The sequence below is a fragment of the Anolis carolinensis genome, chromosome 4, assembly GCF_035594765.1.
Source record: "Anolis carolinensis isolate JA03-04 chromosome 4, rAnoCar3.1.pri, whole genome shotgun sequence".
NCBI lineage: Eukaryota > Metazoa > Chordata > Lepidosauria > Squamata > Dactyloidae > Anolis > Anolis carolinensis.
The window spans coordinates 46,951,931-46,973,068 of NC_085844.1; the positions used below are offsets into that span (position 1 = coordinate 46,951,931).

The 21,138-nt window shown below is 39.2% G+C and overlaps 1 protein-coding gene across 2 annotated transcripts in view; it reads left to right on the forward strand.

The window, feature by feature from the left end:
• The first annotated feature begins 5,764 nt into the window (after positions 1 to 5,764).
• The window catches only part of LOC100555678 (monoacylglycerol/Diacylglycerol O-acyltransferase), a 31,305-nt gene continuing 15,931 nt past the window's right edge, over positions 5,765 to 21,138 (forward strand). The window contains exons 1-2 of one of the 2 annotated variants that reach the window (XM_008116186.3): positions 5,765 to 6,019; positions 12,508 to 12,838. In XM_008116186.3, coding sequence (XP_008114393.1) covers positions 5,813 to 6,019; positions 12,508 to 12,838 — 538 coding nt within the window. In that variant the 5' untranslated portion in view covers positions 5,765 to 5,812. Of the gene's footprint in view, positions 6,020 to 10,563; positions 10,583 to 12,507; positions 12,839 to 21,138 lie in introns of those variants that run through there. The other variant, XM_062980364.1, reaches the window with a different exon arrangement.

The following is a 21,138-nucleotide window of genomic DNA, read 5'->3' on the forward strand; positions in this document are numbered from 1 at the left end:
GATAAGTTTCAATTCTTAAGCTTTTGGTGCAGGTCACATTCACATGTCAGATATTGCGTCAAAAGTATGAATTTAACTAATTTGATCTGACTTACAAGGACTAACAATAATTTTGCACAGCCCTATCTTGTTCGTAACTTGTGAACTGCCTGTAGCTGTGCATAAATCAACATAAATTCTAACCCACCATTTACTGATTTGTACAGGTTATGATTTGTGCATCTATTACAGCTCTTATCACTGTATTGGCCTTTTAAAAGCAGGTTTCCTGTGTACAGAATTTGGCCCTTTGTACTTTATGGGAGAAGGCAGATTTATCATGACCTCTTTATTTTGTCATCTTTTAGGGAGTGGTTTATTCTTATCTATCAGCTCCTGATAAAGACACAGTGTGTAAAAATACACCCAGAGAAGTTTCCAAAGACAGCCCCACATAAAGTGTGTTACAACAGTTCGAACAGGATGTAATCAAGGTATGTGTCACTGAGGGTAATTTTTGCCAGTTAGATGTGTTTTTTCTTGTGCCTTTTTAAATTGCTTACATTTCTGATCCAGTTTTACCTGTATTGTACTACTGCTAGTTGGTTTGAGTACCATATTTGGATGAAAGGTAGGACACAAATTCAACAAATATGAATAAAAGATGTTGTGTGTACTGTGAAACAAGTTTCAAGGGGAAAGTAAGTAAAACAGAATTCAGTTTCATTTTTGTCAGACCTCACCTTTCTAGTTGTGGACACCACAATGCAAGAAGGATATTAACAAGCTGGAATGTGTTCTGGGAAGCTCAAAGGGTAGGAAAACCAAGGGGTATGAGGAGCAGCTTAGAGAACTGGGTATACTTAGCTTGGAGAAAATAATGTCAAAGAGAGGTATGACAGTCATGCTTAAATATTGTTTTCTGCTTCTCCAGAGACTAAGACATATAGTTAAATATTCAAACTAAAGAAAACAGATTCCATGAGCAAAAACTTCCTGATGGCAGTTGAATATGTTGCTTCAGAGTGTGGTGGAGTCTCAGTTTCTGAAGATTTTAATGCAGAGGCTGGAAGGTCACCTGCTGGAAGTGTTTTGATTGTGTAATCCTAAATGGCAGGGGATCATAACAACCTCATGGTCTGGTGGTCTCTTCCAATTCTCTTACTCCTTTCCCTCCTCCCCTTTATATTATTATCATCATGTATATTTCTATCATGCCTTTCCTCCAAAACTGGGATTCAAGGGTGGGGGTGGTGGGGGTGTTAAATAATAGAAAATACCGCCTTCCCTCTTTCTTTTTCTTCCTCTTCCTTCTCCCTCCTTCTTCTTAGTATCTCTATTTCTATCATACCATTTCCTCAAAACAAGGATTCAAGGGGGTTACATAAAATTAAAATAGAATACAGTTCAAACATTGAAATGATTAACATTAAAATAGAATTAAAATGTTGGTTTCAAAAGCAATTTGAAACATGCAATTAAAATTATGAAAATCAATTACAACATTAAAAGCACAATTAAAACAATAACGCCCCATCTAGTTGTGATTAAGTCTTCAGGACAGCCTGCATCATAAGTGATAATTTGCAGAGCTGGAGATACCCTTTCCCAAAAAATGTAAGTACAGTATACCCATTCATCTACACATATATCCAAAGAAAAATAAAAACAGTGACTTCAGTCAAGGCAACATACACATCTCCCCTCTGAAATAATTTCTGATTGATCACAGTAGTTACATTGCATTTTTCGTTAGCTGGATTGAACGAATCACCACAAGATGGAGTTCTAAGAACAGGTTTGTTTCTATGATCCAATGGATGACTACCATGTGAGTCATAAAATAGTGTTGACATATAAAGTTAACACAGCTCAAATACTAAGGACTCTCTACAAAGTCCTTGCACACCTGTACAGTCCCTTTTTTTCTTCTTCCTTGTTGACTGTGTGTTATTGCAGTAACTGGTCTATAGTGACTGAAATAATGCCGCACACATCTTTAAAATGAAGGAGAGGGCCACATACTTGCCCTTTAAAAACCTCAATTTGATGATAAAGGAAGATCTTATGAAGATAAATGTGTACTATACCTTACATGATTTTTGAGCACATAGCCATGCTGCTCACCCCACATGTGTGCAAAGATACACATATGCCTCTGAAAGGCACTGGCTATCCTATTAAATGGTGGGTATTTAAATGCCAATAGACTGAGGTGTTCTAAAACTAATAGGTAATTATTTAAAAATGGCAGCTGTATCTTCACATCTTCCAAAAAATAAAGGAAATTGTGTGCCAATACTGAAAAGGATATGTGTGGTTTCCATCTATCCCACTCTCCCTCTAAGCTCAAAACTATGGTAAAACCAAGATATTAAAAGAAAACCCCAGATTTTCAAGAAAAGTTCAGGACAATCTTTTAAAACTAGGATGTAAGTCTTTAGAAATGAAAAAGAACTAAATCAGATTCAAATCCACAAAAACGCCATGTGTTATGCCAGCACAGAATACAGTGTCCTCTAGGTGCCATAAAGTCATACTCGAGGACCTAGAGATTTTTAGAGAATGAATTTTAAATCAAATTCATGAATTAAATCTACAAAAGCCAAAAACGTAAATGTGGAGGGCTGAGTGAGCATCTGAACAAATGGCTTATTTCCACAAAAGTTCTTAAAATTAGTCCGAGAGGCTGCCACATTCCCCACCACCACTTCATCCTTCCTTCCTCCTTTTTATAATGTCCCAAATGTTGCAAAGGTATTGCCAGCATAATCATATACTATAAAAAGACTTTGGGCCTCAGGTTCAGAATGAATTATTCTGAACCATTCTGAACCCATCATTAACAATCACTCCATAATTAAGGAAAGGCTACCCTAAAGACACCAAATCTTGTCTGGTCTTGGCTTTAGTGCAGGGTCAGCCCTGATCACTACTTGGATGGGAGACTTGCCAATGAAGATCCAGTGCTGTAGGTTATATTTCAGAGGAAGGAAATGACAAAGCCATAACTATTACTTGACTAAGAAAATGCTATGAAATTCATGGAGTTACCATAAGCAACATCTGAAACAGTGAGCAGGACAAGAATGCTCATTAGGATCTTTTGTATTTGTAATGCAGCACTGAATTTTGCCATAATTGTAAGCTGTTCTGCGTCTCCGTCGGAATGAGAACAGGATAGAAATATAGTAAATAATAAATAAACAACAAATAACTGTCTTATAGACAAGACTTCTCAGGTCATCTGATGTGAGTGAACAGCAATTCTTTTTTAATGTCAGGGGCCAGTGCCATCTTTTTGCCCATCAGGAACAATTGTCCTGGAATTGTCCTCCTTCTGTCCTGGAATCCTTTTCCATTTTGACTGTCAATGGCTTGCAAACCGCCACTGTCCCAAACCCGTCATTTTGAATAACATGCTCCTAGGTGCTCACTGGAGAGAAGGATATTAAAGGCAAAGTTGAAGTATTTTGGCCACATCATGAGAAGACAGGAAAGCTTGGAAAAGATGCTGGGGAAAATGGAAGGAAAAAGGAAGAGAGGCCGACCAAGGGTGAGATGGATGGACGGTATCCTTGAGGTGACTGGTTTGACCTTGAAGGAACTGGGGGTGGCGATGGCCGACAGGGAGCTCTGGCATGGACTGGTCCATGAGGTCACGAAGAGTCGGAAATGACTACGCGACTGAGCAGCAGCAGCAGGTGGGAATTTCTGTTTACAAGTCCTTTTCTGTCAAAGGATGCCAATGCCTCACCAAACTTAAACTGCATTGAATTAAGACATTCAAAGTGGTATCAAATGGCAATAATTCTATCGTGTAGATGCAAGATTGGAAATATTAAATTCCAGAAAAAGAGAGAGAAAACAGGGTGAGAAGGGAGTCTATATGTTTCTGATGGTGATTCTAAAGTGAGCTTATCAAGATTTGTTCAAAGGGGGACTTGCCCTTGCAATCCCGAGGCTGATAAAGTTAAGGAAAACTTATTCTTACTCCAACAAAGTAGAAGTGACGTTTTCATGATAATAAAATCAAAGACATCACATTCATGCTAGATTTGAAGTAGAGGATGGCTTAAGGAGACATATTAAATACATGATGACAAACCTCTCAAACACCCCAAAAGTGATGGTTACCTAAATTTGCTCACATCACATTACTATCACTATAGGTGATCACTCATGGTCGAGTATGATTGTCTCCCAGGAGTAGAGTTGGGCTGTAAATGACTGAAGATGTATTCGCATGGTCTTTCACAATGAGGACATAGGTTTCCAGGTGGAAGGCAGGTTTACTCAACACACCTTCTTCTTGGCATGTTTCTCCCTTTCGTCTTCTATTTATGCCTCTACAGAACCTATAGCACCATTGATAAGAGCTTCTCAATCCCTGGTGTTTATACCACATTTTAAAGGTTAGCTTTAAGCCCATTTTTAAATCTCTTTTCCTGTCCACTCATATTCTGGTTTCCATTCTTGAACTGGTGCCTTTACCAAACTACAACGTCCAGGATTCTATAGCACCGAGTCATGGCAGTTCAAGTTGCGTCAAACTGCAGTAATTCTACAGTCTTGATCAGGCCTGCACAAACTGTGGCCCTCCAGATATTTTGGGTATTTCAACTTCCAGAAGGCTCTAGCCAGGTTATCTGATGGTCAGGAATCCTGGGAGCTGTAGTGCAAAACACTTGGCTGAGGTTAAAGCAGTGGTTCTCACCCTGTGGGTCCCCAAATGTTTTGGCCTTCAACTCCCAGAAATCCTAACAGCTGGTTAATTGGCTGGGATTTCTGGGAGTTGTAGCCAAAACACCTGGGGACCCACAGGTTGAGAACCACTGCCTTATACAAAGCAAAGGAAGGCATGTTTTGATGATTATTTAAGTCCAAAACACCTGGAGGACTCAAGTTTGCCCATGCCTGGCATGCACCCGTTGTTGTTTATTCTGCCCTGATTACTGATTATTGGACTCCTTCATGTTGATTGGTAGTGTAATTGTGTTCATTTTAGATTGAACTGTTTTTACTGTTGTTTTATGTTGTATGTTGTTTTGACAACTGACTGTTTTGTACATGGAGCAGTATATAAATAAAGGTTTATTATTATTATTATTATTATTATTATTATTAGTTCAGTTGCTTCCAACTCTTCGTGACCTCATGGACCAGCACACTCTAGAGCTCCCTGTCATCCAGAGCACCTCCAGCTCTTTCAAGGTCAAGCCAGAGCACCTCCAGCTCTTTCAAGGTCAAGCCAGTCACTTCAAGGATATCATCCATCCTCTTGCCCTTGGTCGGCCCCTCTTCCTTTTTCCTTCCATTTCCCCCAGCAGCATCATCTTCTCCAAAGTATCTTGTCTTCTCATTATGTGGTCAAAGTACTTCATCTTTGCCTTTAATATCCTTCCCTATTTCCTGGAGGATGCACTGGTAGGATCTTCTTGCATGCACCCCTGTGGTCCAGTACTTTCCAGATTTTGTTCTTCCAGCTGTTCAGGGTTTCAACTCCCAGAATGGTGATCCAAGCTTGGGAAACAGGTGGGCGTCCTTGCGTGTGGCTGCCTCTCCCTTCAAAGTGAGATGCGAATGGGAACCCATTTAGATTGGGAATGGCTTCCCCAAGACAGCACTCCCTCCCAAAGCCCCTCCATCTTTTGTAAACCGCGGCGTATGGAGAGGAAGGAGAAAAAGACTCCCAAAGAGCGCCGCACGCGAACCCTGAAGTGCTGCGTCTGCAGCGCCTTGCCTCTTTGCCTTCTCTCTATGGCGCGCGCGTGCCCGCCCGTCCGCAGACCCGGAAGCGGCCTGCCAGCCAGCCAAGCAGTCCGCCCCCCGAATGGGTCCGGGCGGAGCAGCGGCCCCTGTGTGGCGGAGGGCGCCGCGTTTCGCTCCGTGCCTCCTTCTCCGCGCCCCCAGAGGCTCCTCCGCGCAATACCGCCCTTGCGGGGGCGGTGAGGAGTGGAAGAAAAGCCCGGGCCCTGATCGAGAGCGGAGCGCCACCAAAGCAGCCGCCGCCGCCGCCGCCTTTTCCGAAACTGGCGAGGTAAGATGGGGGCGGGTCCGGCTGTCTTTGCATCCCCCGGAGACGGTGGCCGAGGGGGGCTGCACTCTACAACAGGCCTGGGCAAACTTGGGCCCTCCAGGTGTTTTGGACTTCAACTCCCACAATTCTTAACAGCCTGTAGGCTATTAGGAAAGGAATTGTGGGAGTTGGAGTCCAAAACACCTGGAGGGCCCAAGTTTGCCCAGGCCTGCTATAAACTCTGTATTGACTTTGTATTAATATTGAAATGCCGCAAAAAAGACCAGTAAAAGGGGTTGGATTGGATGGCCCGTGAGGTCTCTTCCAACTCTACGATTCTAATAGGACACATTAGAAAAGAGAAGCTTTGTGACTGCAGTATGTAATGAATGGACTTCACTAAGACAATTTGAAGTTTGACATAATTTAAGTTTAAATGTATGTTGCTGCTCAGATTTTTTTTACCCTTGTACTCGTGTGTGTGTGTGTGTGAATGGACAGACACAGATAATAGGCTCTTCTAGTTAACTGGAATTCAAACAAGGGGCAAAACACACACACACACACACACATAAATACTTTAGGGCTGCTGTGAATCTTTCGGGCTGTATGGCCATGTTCCAGAAGCTTTCTCTCCTGACATTTCGCCTACATCTGTGGCAGGCATCCTCAGAGGTACCTCACAACCTCTGAGGATGCCTGCCGCAGATGTGGGCGAAACACTCACAGCAACCCAGTGATTCCAACCATGAAAGCCTTCGACAATACAATATTACTTTAGACACACATTAAAATAAAATCAATTCTGAGCAGCAACGTACATTTAAACTTAAATTATGTGATCATAAAATAAAAGTTGATAATATATTTATTTATTTATTTAAAACATTCATATTCCGCCCTTCTCACCCCGAAAGGAACTCAAAGGTAGATAACATATCAAATTAAAACAAAATGAAAATAACACAAAACAACCAAAATATATACCCTTGCACTCATTTTGTATGTGTTTGCATATGGCCTTTGAGAAGCAGAGCCATGGTTTCTACATAGTAATATTACTACACCATTTTGCAGGGTTGTTGCAAGGAATGGTAATACAATAGCATGCATGAACTTCACAAAGCAGTCATAAAATATATGTGTACATATGAATACATAATGAGCTATCTTGGGTATAGAACTCAAGTCTAAACATGAAATTAATTTATGTTACATATACACCTTACATATTCAGAAGATAAATGTATATAATACTAGCTGTGCCCGGGTGAAATGGTGCCAGCAGACTAGTAAAGCGGATTACACCATCAAGTGGGACAAACACTGAAGAAATAATAATAATAATAATAATAATAATAATAATAATAATAATGTTATTTATTTATACCCCACCCCATCTCCCAAGAAAGGACTTGGAATGGCTTACAATAATAAAATAAAACATACTCGATAATATAATCAAAGTAGATAACATATAAAATTAAAACAAATCAAGAGTAACACAAAACAACTGAAATACACACACACACACACACACACACACATATACCGTATCACTATCCATTGTAAGATGCATGCCAATTTCAGTATCACCAACAGAAAAAATCTGCATTTATATATTTAAAAAGTACCAGTGATTCTCAGATGCACTCTGTTTTTAGAAATGCTTATATGGGGGAAAGTGCATCTGAGAATGGAAGAAATACAGTACAGTATATACTAACACACATCACACACATATATATACAGGGAGAGATAGTGTGTCCCCAAAATTTATATACTATTTAACTGCTAATTGTAGGTATTGTAATCATTTGAATGCTAACTATTATTTGATGCCGTCTCAGGTCCCAGTGTGGGAGAAGGCACCATACAAATACAACAAATTAATAAAATTGTTTATTGAGTCAATGGTGTAATAGTGATTCAGTCAGAGGTACCAACTGCATTTTAAATTAAAATGGTATGTAATTGTTGTCCCTGTGCAGCAGTGCAGTGCCTGCATTGTCAAAACAAAGTTGCAAACCATTCCTAAAGTTTCTGTTGAAGTGACACTTCTCTACAGCAGTTTGAGTGTCTCTTATCTGAAATGCTTGAGACCAGAACAGTTTTGGATTTCTGACGTTTGAGATTTTGGAATTTGCATATGGCCTTTGAGAAGCAGAGCCATGGTTTCTACAACATAGTAATATTACTACACCATTTTGCAGGGTTGTTGCAAGGAATGGTAATACAATAGCATGCATGAACTTCACAAAGCCGTCATAAATTATATGTGTACATATGAATACATAATGAGCTATCTTGGGTATAGGACTCAAGTCTAAACATGAAATTCATTTATGTTACTTATACACCTTACATATTCAGAAGATAAATGTATATACAGTAGAGTCTCACTTATCCAAGCTTCACTTATCCAAGGTTCTGTATTATCCAAGGGAGTCCGCCTTTTAGTAGTCATTGTTTTTGTAGTAAATGTTGCAATGTTTTGGTGCTAAATTCGTAAATACAGTAATTACTACATAACATTACTGTGTATTGAACTGCTTTTTCTGTCAATTTCTTGTAAAACATGATGTTTTGGTGCTTAATTTGTAAAATCAGAATGTAATTTTATGTTTAATAGGCTTTTTTCTTAATCCCTCCTTATTATCCAAGATTTTCACTTATCCAATGTTCTGCCAGCCCGTTTATCTTGGATAAGTGAAACTCTACTGTAATACTAACTGTGCCCGGCCACGTGTTGCTGTGGTGTAGTCCTAATTGGAGTTTTCTTTGTGGCATTCAAGGTGGCCTAGAAAGGTAAGCAGACAGGCGTTGGAGCTGCAAGGCTATTCAATGGTATTCAAGTTGGCCAACAACGGAGTCACCTAGGTATGAAACAGCCAGGATTTGAAGCTTCAAGGGTATTCAGTGGTATTCAAGCTGGTTAACAATGGAATTCCCTAGATATGAAGTAACCAGGCTTTGAAGCTGCAAGGCTATTCAATGGTATTCAAGTTGCCCATAAAATCCCACATGATCTGGTTTGAACTGGATTATATGGCAGTGTGGACTAAGATAACCCAGTTCAAAGCAGATATTAGGGATTATCTGCCTTTATTGTGAGTGACCACCTGGTCAAAGCCATAATAATAATAGTAGTAGTAGTAGTAATAATAATAATAATAATAATAATAATAATAATAATAATAATAATAATAATAGATCACAAACAATAGTTCACATCCTAAGCTGCTGCAAGAAGATCGCACAGGCAGACTACAAGCAGAGTCATAACACCGTTGCTCAAATGATTCATTGGAACTTGTGCCACAAATACCATCTGCCTGCGACAAAGAACTGGTGGGATCACAAGTCGGAAAAAGAATGAGCATGTCAAGCTACTCTGGAACTTCCAAATTCAGACAGACAGGGTTTTGGAGCACAATACTACTGACCTCACGATCGTGTTAAAAGACAAAGTATGGATTGTCAATGTCGCAATCCCAGGTGATGGCAGAATTGAGGAGAAACAACAGGAAAAGCTGGCACTATATGAGGATTTAAAGATCGAACTGCAAAGACTGTGGCACAAGCCAGTCAAGGTGGTCCCAGTGGTGATCAGCACACTGGGTGCAGTGCCTAAAGGCCATGGCCTGCACTTGAACACAATGGGTGCTGACAAAATTACCATCTGCCAGCTGCAGAAGGCCACCTTACTGGGATCTGCCCGCATTATTCGCCGATACATCACACAGTCCTAGAGACTTGAGAAGTGTCTGACGTATGATCCAATACAAAAGCCAGCAGAGTGTCTGCTGTGGACCCATCTTGTTGTGTTTCAAACAATAATAATAATAATAATAATAATAATAATAATAATAATAATAATAATAATAATGCTCTGTGAGTGACCACCTCACCAAAGCCCTAAGTGTTGCTGTGATGTAGTCTGCTAGTTTTGAAAAAAAAAATGTAATAAGTATGTTAGTCGGACAGTAGTGATTGTTTCCTATTTTGTAGCTTCAATCTGTGGTTGATTCCTGCCTGGGGGAATATTTTGTTGGGAGTTGTTAGCTGGCCCTGATTGTTTTCTGTCTTGTAGCTTCAAGCCCTGGCTGATTCCTGCCTGGGAGACTCCTTTGTTGGGAGGTGTTAGCTGCCCCTGATTGTTTCCTGTCTGGAATTCCCCTGTTTTCAGAGTGTTGTCCATTATTTTCTGACTTGGTATTAGAGTTTCTTAATGCTTGGATCCAGGTTTTGTAGATTTTGTGGAAGCCAGTGAGAGTTTTGTGGAAGGGTGCTGAATGGAGCCGGAGTGGCGAGGGTGGAGGAGGGCACTCAGCGGCCCAGCCTGGCCTCGCCATAGAAAAGGCTCCCCATGCGAGTGCTCAGCGGCCGGGTCCATCTCTCAGCGTGGAGTAGCAGCGCTCCCTCCCCTCATCGTCCTCCTCCTCCCTCTTCTGCTGGCTCCTCTTCCAAACTATCGTTCCAGGCCTGGGCGCTGAAGAATTTGCCCAACCTGATCCAGTATGCCTCCATCAACCGTGCTGTGCTGCAGATGCTCACTGGCATGGAGAAGGAAAAGCGCTGGAGGTGGGTGGGGTAAGCAGATTTCCTGCGCACGCGCAGAGTGGTTTTTATTTTTATTTTGGGGGATTTTTCTGGCCTTGTCTCTATTTTTTTTCTTTTTTGATGGTCACTCCTTGGAAAGTAATGAGTATTGTGGCCAAATTTGGTGTGATTTGGCCCAGTGGTTTTGTTATTAACTTGGTCCTAATTATGCACAGTAATCTTGTGCATGAGACAAAATTTGTGTACTTTGAAGCACCAGAAAGCAAATATGTCAGAAACTCATGTGGACTATTTTCGTCCGTTTCAGATAAGAACTGCTCAACCTATACTGGAATCTTTAACCCTATTAAGAATGTGTAAATTCTTTTAAACTATCCATTTAAAAAAAACAAACAAAAACAAACAGGGTTATTTTTAAGGGCACATTATCTGTATTTATCTGTGTGATGGTGGAGTGAATGCAAGCATGCATATTGTTTATGAGTTTTTGTGAAGTTCATACATGCTACAGTAGAGTCTCACTTATCCAAGCTAAACGGGCCAGCAGAAGCTTGGATAAGTGAATATCTTGGATAATAAGAAGGGATTAAGGAAAACCTATTAAACATCAAATTAGGTTATGATTTTACAAATTAAGCACCAAAACTTCATGTTATACAACAAATTTGACAGAAAAAGTAGTTCAATACGCAGTAATGTTATGTTGTAATTACTGTATTTATGAATTTAGCACCAAAATATCATGATATATTGAAAACATTGACTACAAAAATGGCTTGGATTATCCAGAGGCTTGGATAAGCGAGGCTTGGATAAGTGAGACTCTACTGTATTTTATTATACATTTCCTTGCAACAACCCTGGAAAGTGGAGTAGTAATACTACTATGCTATAGATACGTAACTCTGTTAGCCAAAGGCTACCTACCAAATTTTGTGATGACCTGACTTAAATATCAGTAGCTAATAGTGGCTCTGTCTTGCTGAAATGATTAGTGGTCTTTTGTATCATATTTATTTAAAGTATTCACTTGTGTTTGTCAGGTGCTCTTTAGCTTAGAGAAGAAACATAGAGCACTTTTGAAACTCACTTTTACAATAATCAAAGAGAGCTTATTAAGTTTATCTTGATTAGATCCACAGATCTAGTCATGATCCTATTAAACTCCTGTGTGTAAGAAATATAAATATGATCACTGAAATATTTAGAAGTATCTGTATGGATCTTAGTCTGTCTTTTAGCGAACAGGCTTTTTGTCAGGGGACCTTTGCTGATGTACAATAAACAGACTGATGCTGGGATACAGCGCTGATGCAAGGAACCAGGGAAAATCTTTACATGAATAGATCCTGATAACCTGTTTTCTACTGCTGCTGAGTGGTACATAGGATAATAATCTTTTACCAGACTCTGTTCTTTGTGCTGCAGGAAGCACAGGTTAAACAAGTATGGGAAGATCCCTACCTGCCCATATTTAAAACTTGATGCGATGAATCACTTGCAAAGTCCTTGTTGCAGTTGTTTGGCCCTTTAAGGCTCCATTCCTACTCCAATTTTCTTCAGCTTCAGTGCATTTGGAGAGTTTGTATTATCTCATGGGACTAAAGGCACCAGATCCAATCTGAACTTGGAAGCTAAGCAAAGGCAGGTCTGTTTAATACTGAGATGGGAGACTGCCAGTGAATACCAGGTGCTGTAGCCTGTTTCAGAGGAAGAATCCACTTCTAAGTATTTACATAAGAAAACCCTATAAAATAAATGGGGCTGCCATGCATTGACAGACGACTTGAAGGCACATACATGTATATAGTCATGCATAAGATTGTACTAGTCTTTTAAGGTTTGTCTGTTGAAAGTGACTAACATCTCTGAAGTGTTGTATTTGCCTACATTTATGTCCTCTGCAGAAGTTTCTTCAATATGTTTTTTATTATTATTTTAAACAGAATATGATAGGACAAAATGAAACCTGCAATGCTGAACAGATACCCATGTCTTACTTAACATGCACACTTTACATACTGGAAGGATGGACTGGAGTGGAACACTTGGAGGAATATCTGAGCTACGTGGTCTACCTCACGTGGCTCTTTACACCGCTGCTCATAGCTTTCCTGCTTCCAGCGATCATCCTTGTCCTTCTTTACATTTCCATTGTCATCCTACATATTTATAAGAGACGAACTGACCTAAAGGAGGCATATTTGAATGATTTCTGGGATGGTGCAAGACAAATGGTGGCAACTCTATGGTATGTCCATGCAAGAATATGGAATGGTGAGTACTCTCTGAGATGCACTTCCTATGTGTAGGCGATCTGAACTAATTATTTTCTTAAGTATAGAGGAACCCATTGTAAGATCAGTAATTGTCATGTTGCTATTATAGGGTATTTCAAAAAGATGGACCTGATTTGAAATTGTTATATTTCTGCAACAAGAGCTATCCAAACTGTGTGTCGTGACATATTAGTGTGTAGGTGTGTCACATAAAAGTGCTGATGAGTAGCCACTCCCAGGTCACAGCAGTGGCAATGCTGCATAGGGATGGGAGGGCCAATTGATACCTATGTGAAGGGGAGGTTATTAGCTCAATTATTTCTGGCCAGGCTTGTTTTTTAAAAAGAGATTATTTCCTCTTTCCATTGTTTTTAATCTTTTTGCAGCTTTCTTTGTTTTCGTTACTCTCTCAGAAAGCCATGTGCTTGCAATAACACGATGGGAGGAAATTTGGTTGAAGGTCTGAGGGTCCCTAGTTCAATTCCAGCTTTTGGCATAAGATTTTTCTTCCTAATTTTTAATTTATTTTTATTAGATTGTATAAGTAGAGTATGGTTTGTCGCCATTATATTACAGAAGTATTAAAGAAACAAAATCAACCAATACAAGGAAAAGAGATTACTGTATATACCTTCTGGTATAACTTGCTTTCTACTCCTTTCTAATCCCATTTTAGCTTCCTACTTATACCTATCTCCATATTTTCCCTCCACCTCCTCCCTCTCTTCACCCTCTCTCCGGCAACAGTTGTGATTCAATGCTGGTTTTTATTCTGTTTGTTGGATCATAGAGATGGTCTGATTTAGTTCCTTATATTTTCTTTTTCCCTTCACTGGCTGTCAGTTTTTTCCATTTCGAGATCCAGTTTCCCTTAGGATATCCATTTATACATTTTCCTTTCAATAATATAATCTTGGAGCATACAGTCTGCTAAATATTCATACCATTTTTTATTTCCCATTTTTATATTCTGTCCATCCCAGCGCAACCGTTGCTTGTGCTGATCCTATCGTATATTTTATAATAGATGCCCGATCTTTATTACAACATTTTCTTTCAATTTATATGGTCAGTTAAATCATTTAATATTTAATCCTGCTTGTACTTTAGATTTTAATACGTTTTCTGATCTTTTTTACAGTATGCTTCCTTGGCATTGTTTTTTTTTTGGGGTTCTCCTGTTTATCATATGTGCTGGAGTAACTTAGTGGGAGAAAATTCTTTTGAAAACCTGATAGTTTGAGATTAGCCTTCTGCATATAGTTTATTTTTTTAAAAAAAATAATGTATTAATTCTGCTATTGTTTTAATTTTAATTCATACATTTCAGTCATTTATTTTAACCCTTGCTAGAAAATAACATTCATTTGAGTTACCTTGATTAACTTGAACACCTTCTGGTTTGTTAGGTCTCCATACATTTTGTTAATACAATGTATGTATGTGTCCATATCTCTTATAAGGGGTTGGTTTAACCTCTAGTTGCTAGTAAAACTGAAGTATTGTGTTGCAAAATGGTGTATGTCTAAAAAGTATTGCCAACATGAAATATTTGGAAAGCTCTGCAACCATAAATGAAATCCTTACCACTTGAAATGGTAAGACTTAGAGTTTCAGATGATTACTGTTAGATGCCTAACCCAGCTCCTTAGCCTTAAACATTCGCAAGATGACAATGTCAGCAATGGTCAAAATGGAAAATATTATTACTATTATTATTATTATTAGTAGTAGTAGTAGTAGTATCTGCTTCATACAGTTTGCTTTAGTTTGCAGCCAAGGGAACTTTAAAAATTATCAATGTTTAAATGCCTAAAGGAAACTGTCAAAATAGACAATTGCATTGATTCTACCTCTTTAAGTCTTACAAAACAGCTAGCAACAAGCATTTTTTAAAACTGATTAAAATATGTTATGTTGTAATCTGCTTCTGTCACACATAGAAACGATACAAATATATGCTTCATAATAATAATAATAATAATAATAATAATAAACTTTATTTTTATTCCGCCCTATCTCCCCAAGGGGACTCAGGGCAGATTCCACGAATATTAAGAAAATATTTGCAGAATACTCCTTGATCTTTTCTTTAAAAATTGTAGTTAATTTACAACACCATGCTTTTTACTGAATACCATCTTCTGAAACTGTACTTTATGACAATAAAAACAGGGAGTTCCAAAATCATAGACTTGGTGTCAAAGCAGTATATTTAATGATGGCAAAATGTTACAATTACAGAAAAAATTACAAATGGTTTAATAAGTTAGCAAATTATCAAGTTTAACCAATCTGCTAATGTTCTTGGAAAAGATCCTGCTGTATGCTGAACTGTTTTAGTTAGCCTGTTGCTGTTGTTGTTTTTGTTGTTGTTTTCTTTCTCTACAAAGAAGACTCAAAGCCGCTCACAGTAAAACTAAATGAAATATAATTTTAAATCTAAAAATATACAAAAATAAAAATAGAATTAAACATTAATGGCATTAAAAAGTAAACAGTTACATTCTTAAAGACTGATTAAAACATATGCAAGGCTAAAACCACAGCACCCCCATATTGATCTTTAAAAGCCTGCCTCAATAAAAAAGTTTAGGCTGCCACTGGACAGATAGTAGAGAGGGGGCCATTCTGACTTCCCTAGACAGGGAGTTCCAGAGTCAAGGGGCAGCCACCGAGAAGTCCCTCTCTCTCGTTCCCACCAACTGAGCTTGAGGTGGAGATGGGACCGAGAGAAGGGCCTCTCCTGAAGATCTCGGGGCCCAGGCAGATTCGTACAAGGAGATGCAGTCAGCCAAATAGCCTGGACCTGAGCCATCTAGGGCTTTAAAGGTTGTAACCAGCACTTTAAATAGTGCCTGAAAACAGACTGGCAGCCAGTGGAGCTGCTGCAACAGGGTGCAGCCAATTCCAGTTACCAACCTGGATGCAGCTCTTTGGACCAGCTGACGTTTCCGAGCACTCTTCAGAGGCAGCCCCACATAGAGCACATTACAGGATGTAATTAAGCCGTGTACCATTGTGGCCACATCTGGCTTCTCAAGGAATGGGAGCAGTTGGAGCACAAATTTTAATTGTGCAAAGGCTCTCCTGGCCACTGCAGATACCTGGGTCTCCAGGTTCAACACTGAGTTCAGGAGGACCCCCAAACTGTGGCCCTGTGTCTTCAGGGGGAATGAAACCCCATCCAGCACAGGTTAGTTTCCTGTTTCCTGATCTGCCCTCTCGTCTGACCAGGAGCACCTCTGTTTTGCCTGGATTAAGTTTCAATTTGCCCTCATCCAGTCCATTACTGAGGACAGACATTGGTTTAGGGGTAGGTCAGCTTACTTGGCTTTAGGTGGGAATGAATAGAAGAGTTGGGTGTCATCTGCATATCAGTGGCATTACACTCCAAAACAGGGTTTTAAACTTTCAAAAGTGAAAACCCTGTTTTCTAAAAACTGAAGCATATCAAATTAGGATTTTTAAGAGATAGGACCAATGCAGTTGTTATACGTTTTGACAGTTTCCTTCTAGGCATGCAAGCATAGCTGATTTTTAAAGCCCCCTTAGCTGACAACTAGAACAAACTTTATGTAGCAGTTTTCTCAGATTTAAATTGTGTACTTTCGTTGACCATCAATAATGAGAGACTGCTGGAAAAACCATTCAGGCCAGAGACTCTATTCCTGATATAGGAGAACCCCTACTTGTTAAATCTGATAATTCTTTCTCTATATTTTAGTGGGGTGCAACTTTCCCTAGAACAAATTGATAACCACCCAGCTGCAGAGATAAACCAGATCCTATGGGGATGGAGCATGGCATTGGCCTAGGAGGCTGGATTAAATCCAGGTTATTTCCACCTTGAAGCTGAGAACAGAAAGACATTTTTTTCAGTTATGTAGTTTCTTGTTCTGATATCTGTTTCACCAAGGCATATTGATGAGTCTCATAGACAAGTAATGTAGATGAGAATCTCAGTTCAAGATACAGGTGGCAGACATGTGCAAGTGTCAAACTACATATTTATCTTCACAAAAGACCCACTTCACAAGAGACAAACCAGTAATACTCGGGGGGGGGGGGGCAGCATACAGAAATATACCTTGGAAATACAAGTAGAGACTTTGCTCCCAATCTATCAAAAGCTAGAAAGCCCAAGAAGGTCAGAGTGCAAGAAAGGTGGAAAGGGAGTTATCTGCAGCCACCGTGATGCTCAAGGACATTATAGTAGAGTCTCACTTATCCAACATAAACGGGCTGGCAGAACGTTGGATAAGCGAAAATGTTGAATAATAAGGAGGGATTAAGGAAAAGCCTATTAAACATCAAATTACATTATCATTTTACAATTTAAGCACCCAAAACACCATGTTTTACAACAAATTGACATAAAAAGCAGTTCAATGCACGGTAACGTTATGTAGTAATTACTGTATTTACGAATTTAGCACCAAAAGGTTGCAGTTTATTGAAAACATCGACTACAAAAACATTGACTACTAAAAGGCAGACTGTGCTGGATAATACAGAATGTTGGATAAGCGAAGGTTGGATAAGCGGGACTCTACTGAATATTGAAAGACCCAGCTATAGGTTGTTCCTCCAAATCAGTGGTTCCCAACCCTTTTTTGGCCAGGGCCCACTCTCCAACATTAGTACTAAAAGGGTTACGAATCAGTTTTTGGTCAACTTTAGATTCGGTTTGGTTATTTGGAGTGCTGATTCAGAAAGGAGCGGAAATAAATAAAATAAAGAGGAAGAAGGTTTGCGGACCAGATTTTCGTTCTTGCGGCCGACTGCTGGGCTGTGGTCCACAGGTTGGGAACCACTGCGCCAAGTGGCCATATAGAACATTCCTCCAGCTGGCCAAGACTTTTAGTTAAAGACTTAGGTGTTCTTGTGAGGTTTCAAAGAAGTTTTTTACATAATCAACATGATCTGTTTCATAGACAGGTAGGTTAAACGTTCTTTGTGTTGTTCCTATACTTTACAGAAAGATGCCTCACTATTAAATCTGTTTTAAATTCATACAGTATGCCTCAGAAAAAGATCCCTTTCTCAGTGTAAATATTTTAATTCATTTCCTATTTGTGCAAGTTTCGGTGATGTGGTACTAATGTTTTCCAGTAAAATGTTTTTTTAGAATGGGCTAATGAATGTACAGGCCACAGTGCTTCATACTTGAATCTTGAGATCCCTTCAAAGACAACCAAATTTCCTAGACCTGAGTTTTCCAAACTGTGAGTCGCAACATATTAGTGTGTTGGCTGCAGTTTGTAGGTATGTCATGCGGACATAGTGAGACACTTCTGCTTCTATGTGAAATAAGCAATATCTTTTCATTAGGTATGTTGTGTCCCCATACATTTTATTAATACAATATATGTATGTGTATATCTTATAAGTGGTTGACTTAGCCTCCAGTTTGCTAGTAAAACTGAATTACTGTGTCGTGAAATTATGCATGTCTAAAACGTATGTCCTCAGAATTAAATGTTTGGAAAGCTCTGCCTTAGACCCCTCCATATATTTTATTTAAAAAGTAGAATAGAAGAAAGAAACAATAAAAGCAATGTAATTTCTGTCCCCTGGCCTCTCTATCTCTGCACAGTAAAAATTGGCCACAATTGGATTTAAATTCCTGGAACTGAAAGTGACACAGAATCACTTCTGGTTGTATTTGGCAGTGAATCTGTGATTTCCATGGGGCTGGGGATGCTCCCTCCTCAATTTCCCACCCTGTTTTAAAATATTAGAAATGTCAAGAATGAAAGAAGTATTCTGAGTTGTAATTGCTACCCTTCCTTACTTATCTTGGTTTTAACATTGTATGCTAAATGTAGCTAGTGTCGTCTTAAAAGAGTTTAAAAACTAGTATGACACACTTTTCTTGAATGGGGAGGACGTATGTTTTTCTTGAGTAGGAAGGAGCATGATTTGTTTTCAAAATTATATTATTATTATTTCTTATTTGACTATACTCAAAGCAGACTACAAAATAATTAGAATACATGGACAGAAACATAAACCATCAAAACACCAATAATACTTCCATACTAATAACACGTCAAATTAAAATGTATAGTTTTAAATTGAATGGGTAGGGGTATGAAGAGAGAGGTCTTTAATTTTATTATAAAATCCAAAAGCTAATGTTGAATCTCTTCTGGCAGGTATTCCACAGTTTAAGGACAGCCAACCAAAATGTCCTCTGGGTGACAATTGCCAGTTACGTTCTGGCTGATTGAAGCAAATGTCCCTCAGAGGACCTGAGTGTATGGGGTGAATTATACAGGAAAAAGCTAATCCTGCAGGTAACCTGAACTCAAACTATGTAGAATTTTACAGGTAATAAAAAACACTTTGCCTGGAAATTGCCAACCATTGGGGTGATTTTTATAAATTGTGGAGAAGACATACATGTCAATAATAATAATAACAACAACAACAACAACAACAACATTAACAATAATAATAATCAAATAACATGTTCTCAGTAGGAATTTCCATACATTGCCTTATGTATCATTGAAATGAGAAGCTCCACAGTCTAAAAATCTACATAACTGAATCCAATAACTGTTCTATATACAACCAGTGTAGACAAATAGTGAGAAAATCTTACTTTAAAGATCTTTAAAAGCAAAAATGATAAAGCTGTTAAAATAAGGAAAAGTCAAGGAAATCATACGTCATCAAACATGCACTTAATTTTTCTAACCAGAATGCCCACTATTAATTCAAATTCAGGTTGATCTTGGCTCCTCTGGTGTTACCCAGAGTAATGATTGCTCCCATAGTTCATCAGAGATTGCAGGCTTTCCATCATGTTCTGAAATTTTACTTCTAGGAGCCCAACAATTTCCAATGACATTCCCATCTCTTTAGAAATCCCCTTACAAAATCCTCCAAGAGTAGTTCTTACTATAAATGTCAGCCTGCCAGTTCCTCAGTAGGCCAACGGATTCAATTAGCTAGAACTTTGTGCTGTTAGGTTAGTAGACCTGCACTTCCAAAAAGACAACTGGGAAACAGTGTTCTCAGGCATGAAAGCAAATTGTGATAGGATCTTGATTTTGCCTGTCACACCAAAGATAATTTATAAGATTGGGTAGCAACATCAATTAATTTATTCCTATCAACAGGAAAACAGATCACTGTTGATAACAGAGTCTGCTGGCTAGTAAATAGGGAGTGGCGGTAGGGTGGGGGAGGTGGAACAGGATTCACAGAGTAGTGGTATAATTATGGTGGTTATGCATTTGTAACTCTCCAGATGTTGACCATGATGTCTAAGTTTGAACTTGCATATTGATCCTTACATTTTATACTAGATTATTTTATTGTGTGTGTATTCATCATCGACAATCACTCATGTCTGAGTAGGATGCCTTCCAAGTGTTGTGTCTTGGCGGTGGGTCCATAGGTGACTGTGGAGACCTATTTTTGACCCATATGTTCTTCCACAGTGATGACATTGGTTTCCACATGGAAGGCGGTCCCGGTCAGGGTTGGCTTGATGTGCCTTCCTCTTGGCATGTTTCTCCCTTTTGCCCTCCATTCATGCCTCTTTGAATTCTATAGCACTGTTGGTAATAGTTGACCTCCAATTAGAATGCTCAAGGGCTAGGGCTTCCCAGTGTTTCAGTTTTTGCAGTTAGCTTTAAGCCCATCTTTAAATCTCTTTTCCTGTCCACCAACCTTCCGTTTTCCATTCTTCAGTTGGGAGTAGAGTAACGGCTTTGGGAGACAGTGATCAGTCATTTGGACAACGTGGCCAGTCCAGTAGAGTTAATGGCAGAGGATCATCACTTCAGTGCTGGTGGTCTTTGCTTCTTCCAGCACACTGACATTTGTCCACCTGTTTTCCCAAAAGATTTGTAGGATTTTTTTGGAGGCAATGCTGATGAAATCGTTTCAGGAGTTGAGTGTGACATCTGTAGATGATCCATGTTTTACAGACGTATAACAGGGTTGGGAGGATAATAGCTTTATAAACAAGCATCTTGTTCTCCCTATGACTGTCCCAATCCCCATACACTCTGTGCTTCATTCGGAAGAATGCTGCACTTGGAGAGCTCAGATGGTGTTATATTTCAGTGTTGATGTGGATTTGTGTGGAGAGGTGGCTGCCAAGGCAGCCGAAATGGTCAACATTTTCTAAGATTACACCATTAAACTGTATTTCTGGCATTGCAAAGGGATTGTCTGGTGCCTGCTTGAAAGAGCACTTTGGTTTTCTCAATGTGCAGTAAGAGGCCAAGCTTTTTGTATGCTTATGCAAAGGCTTGTAGGTCTTCTGAATAAGCA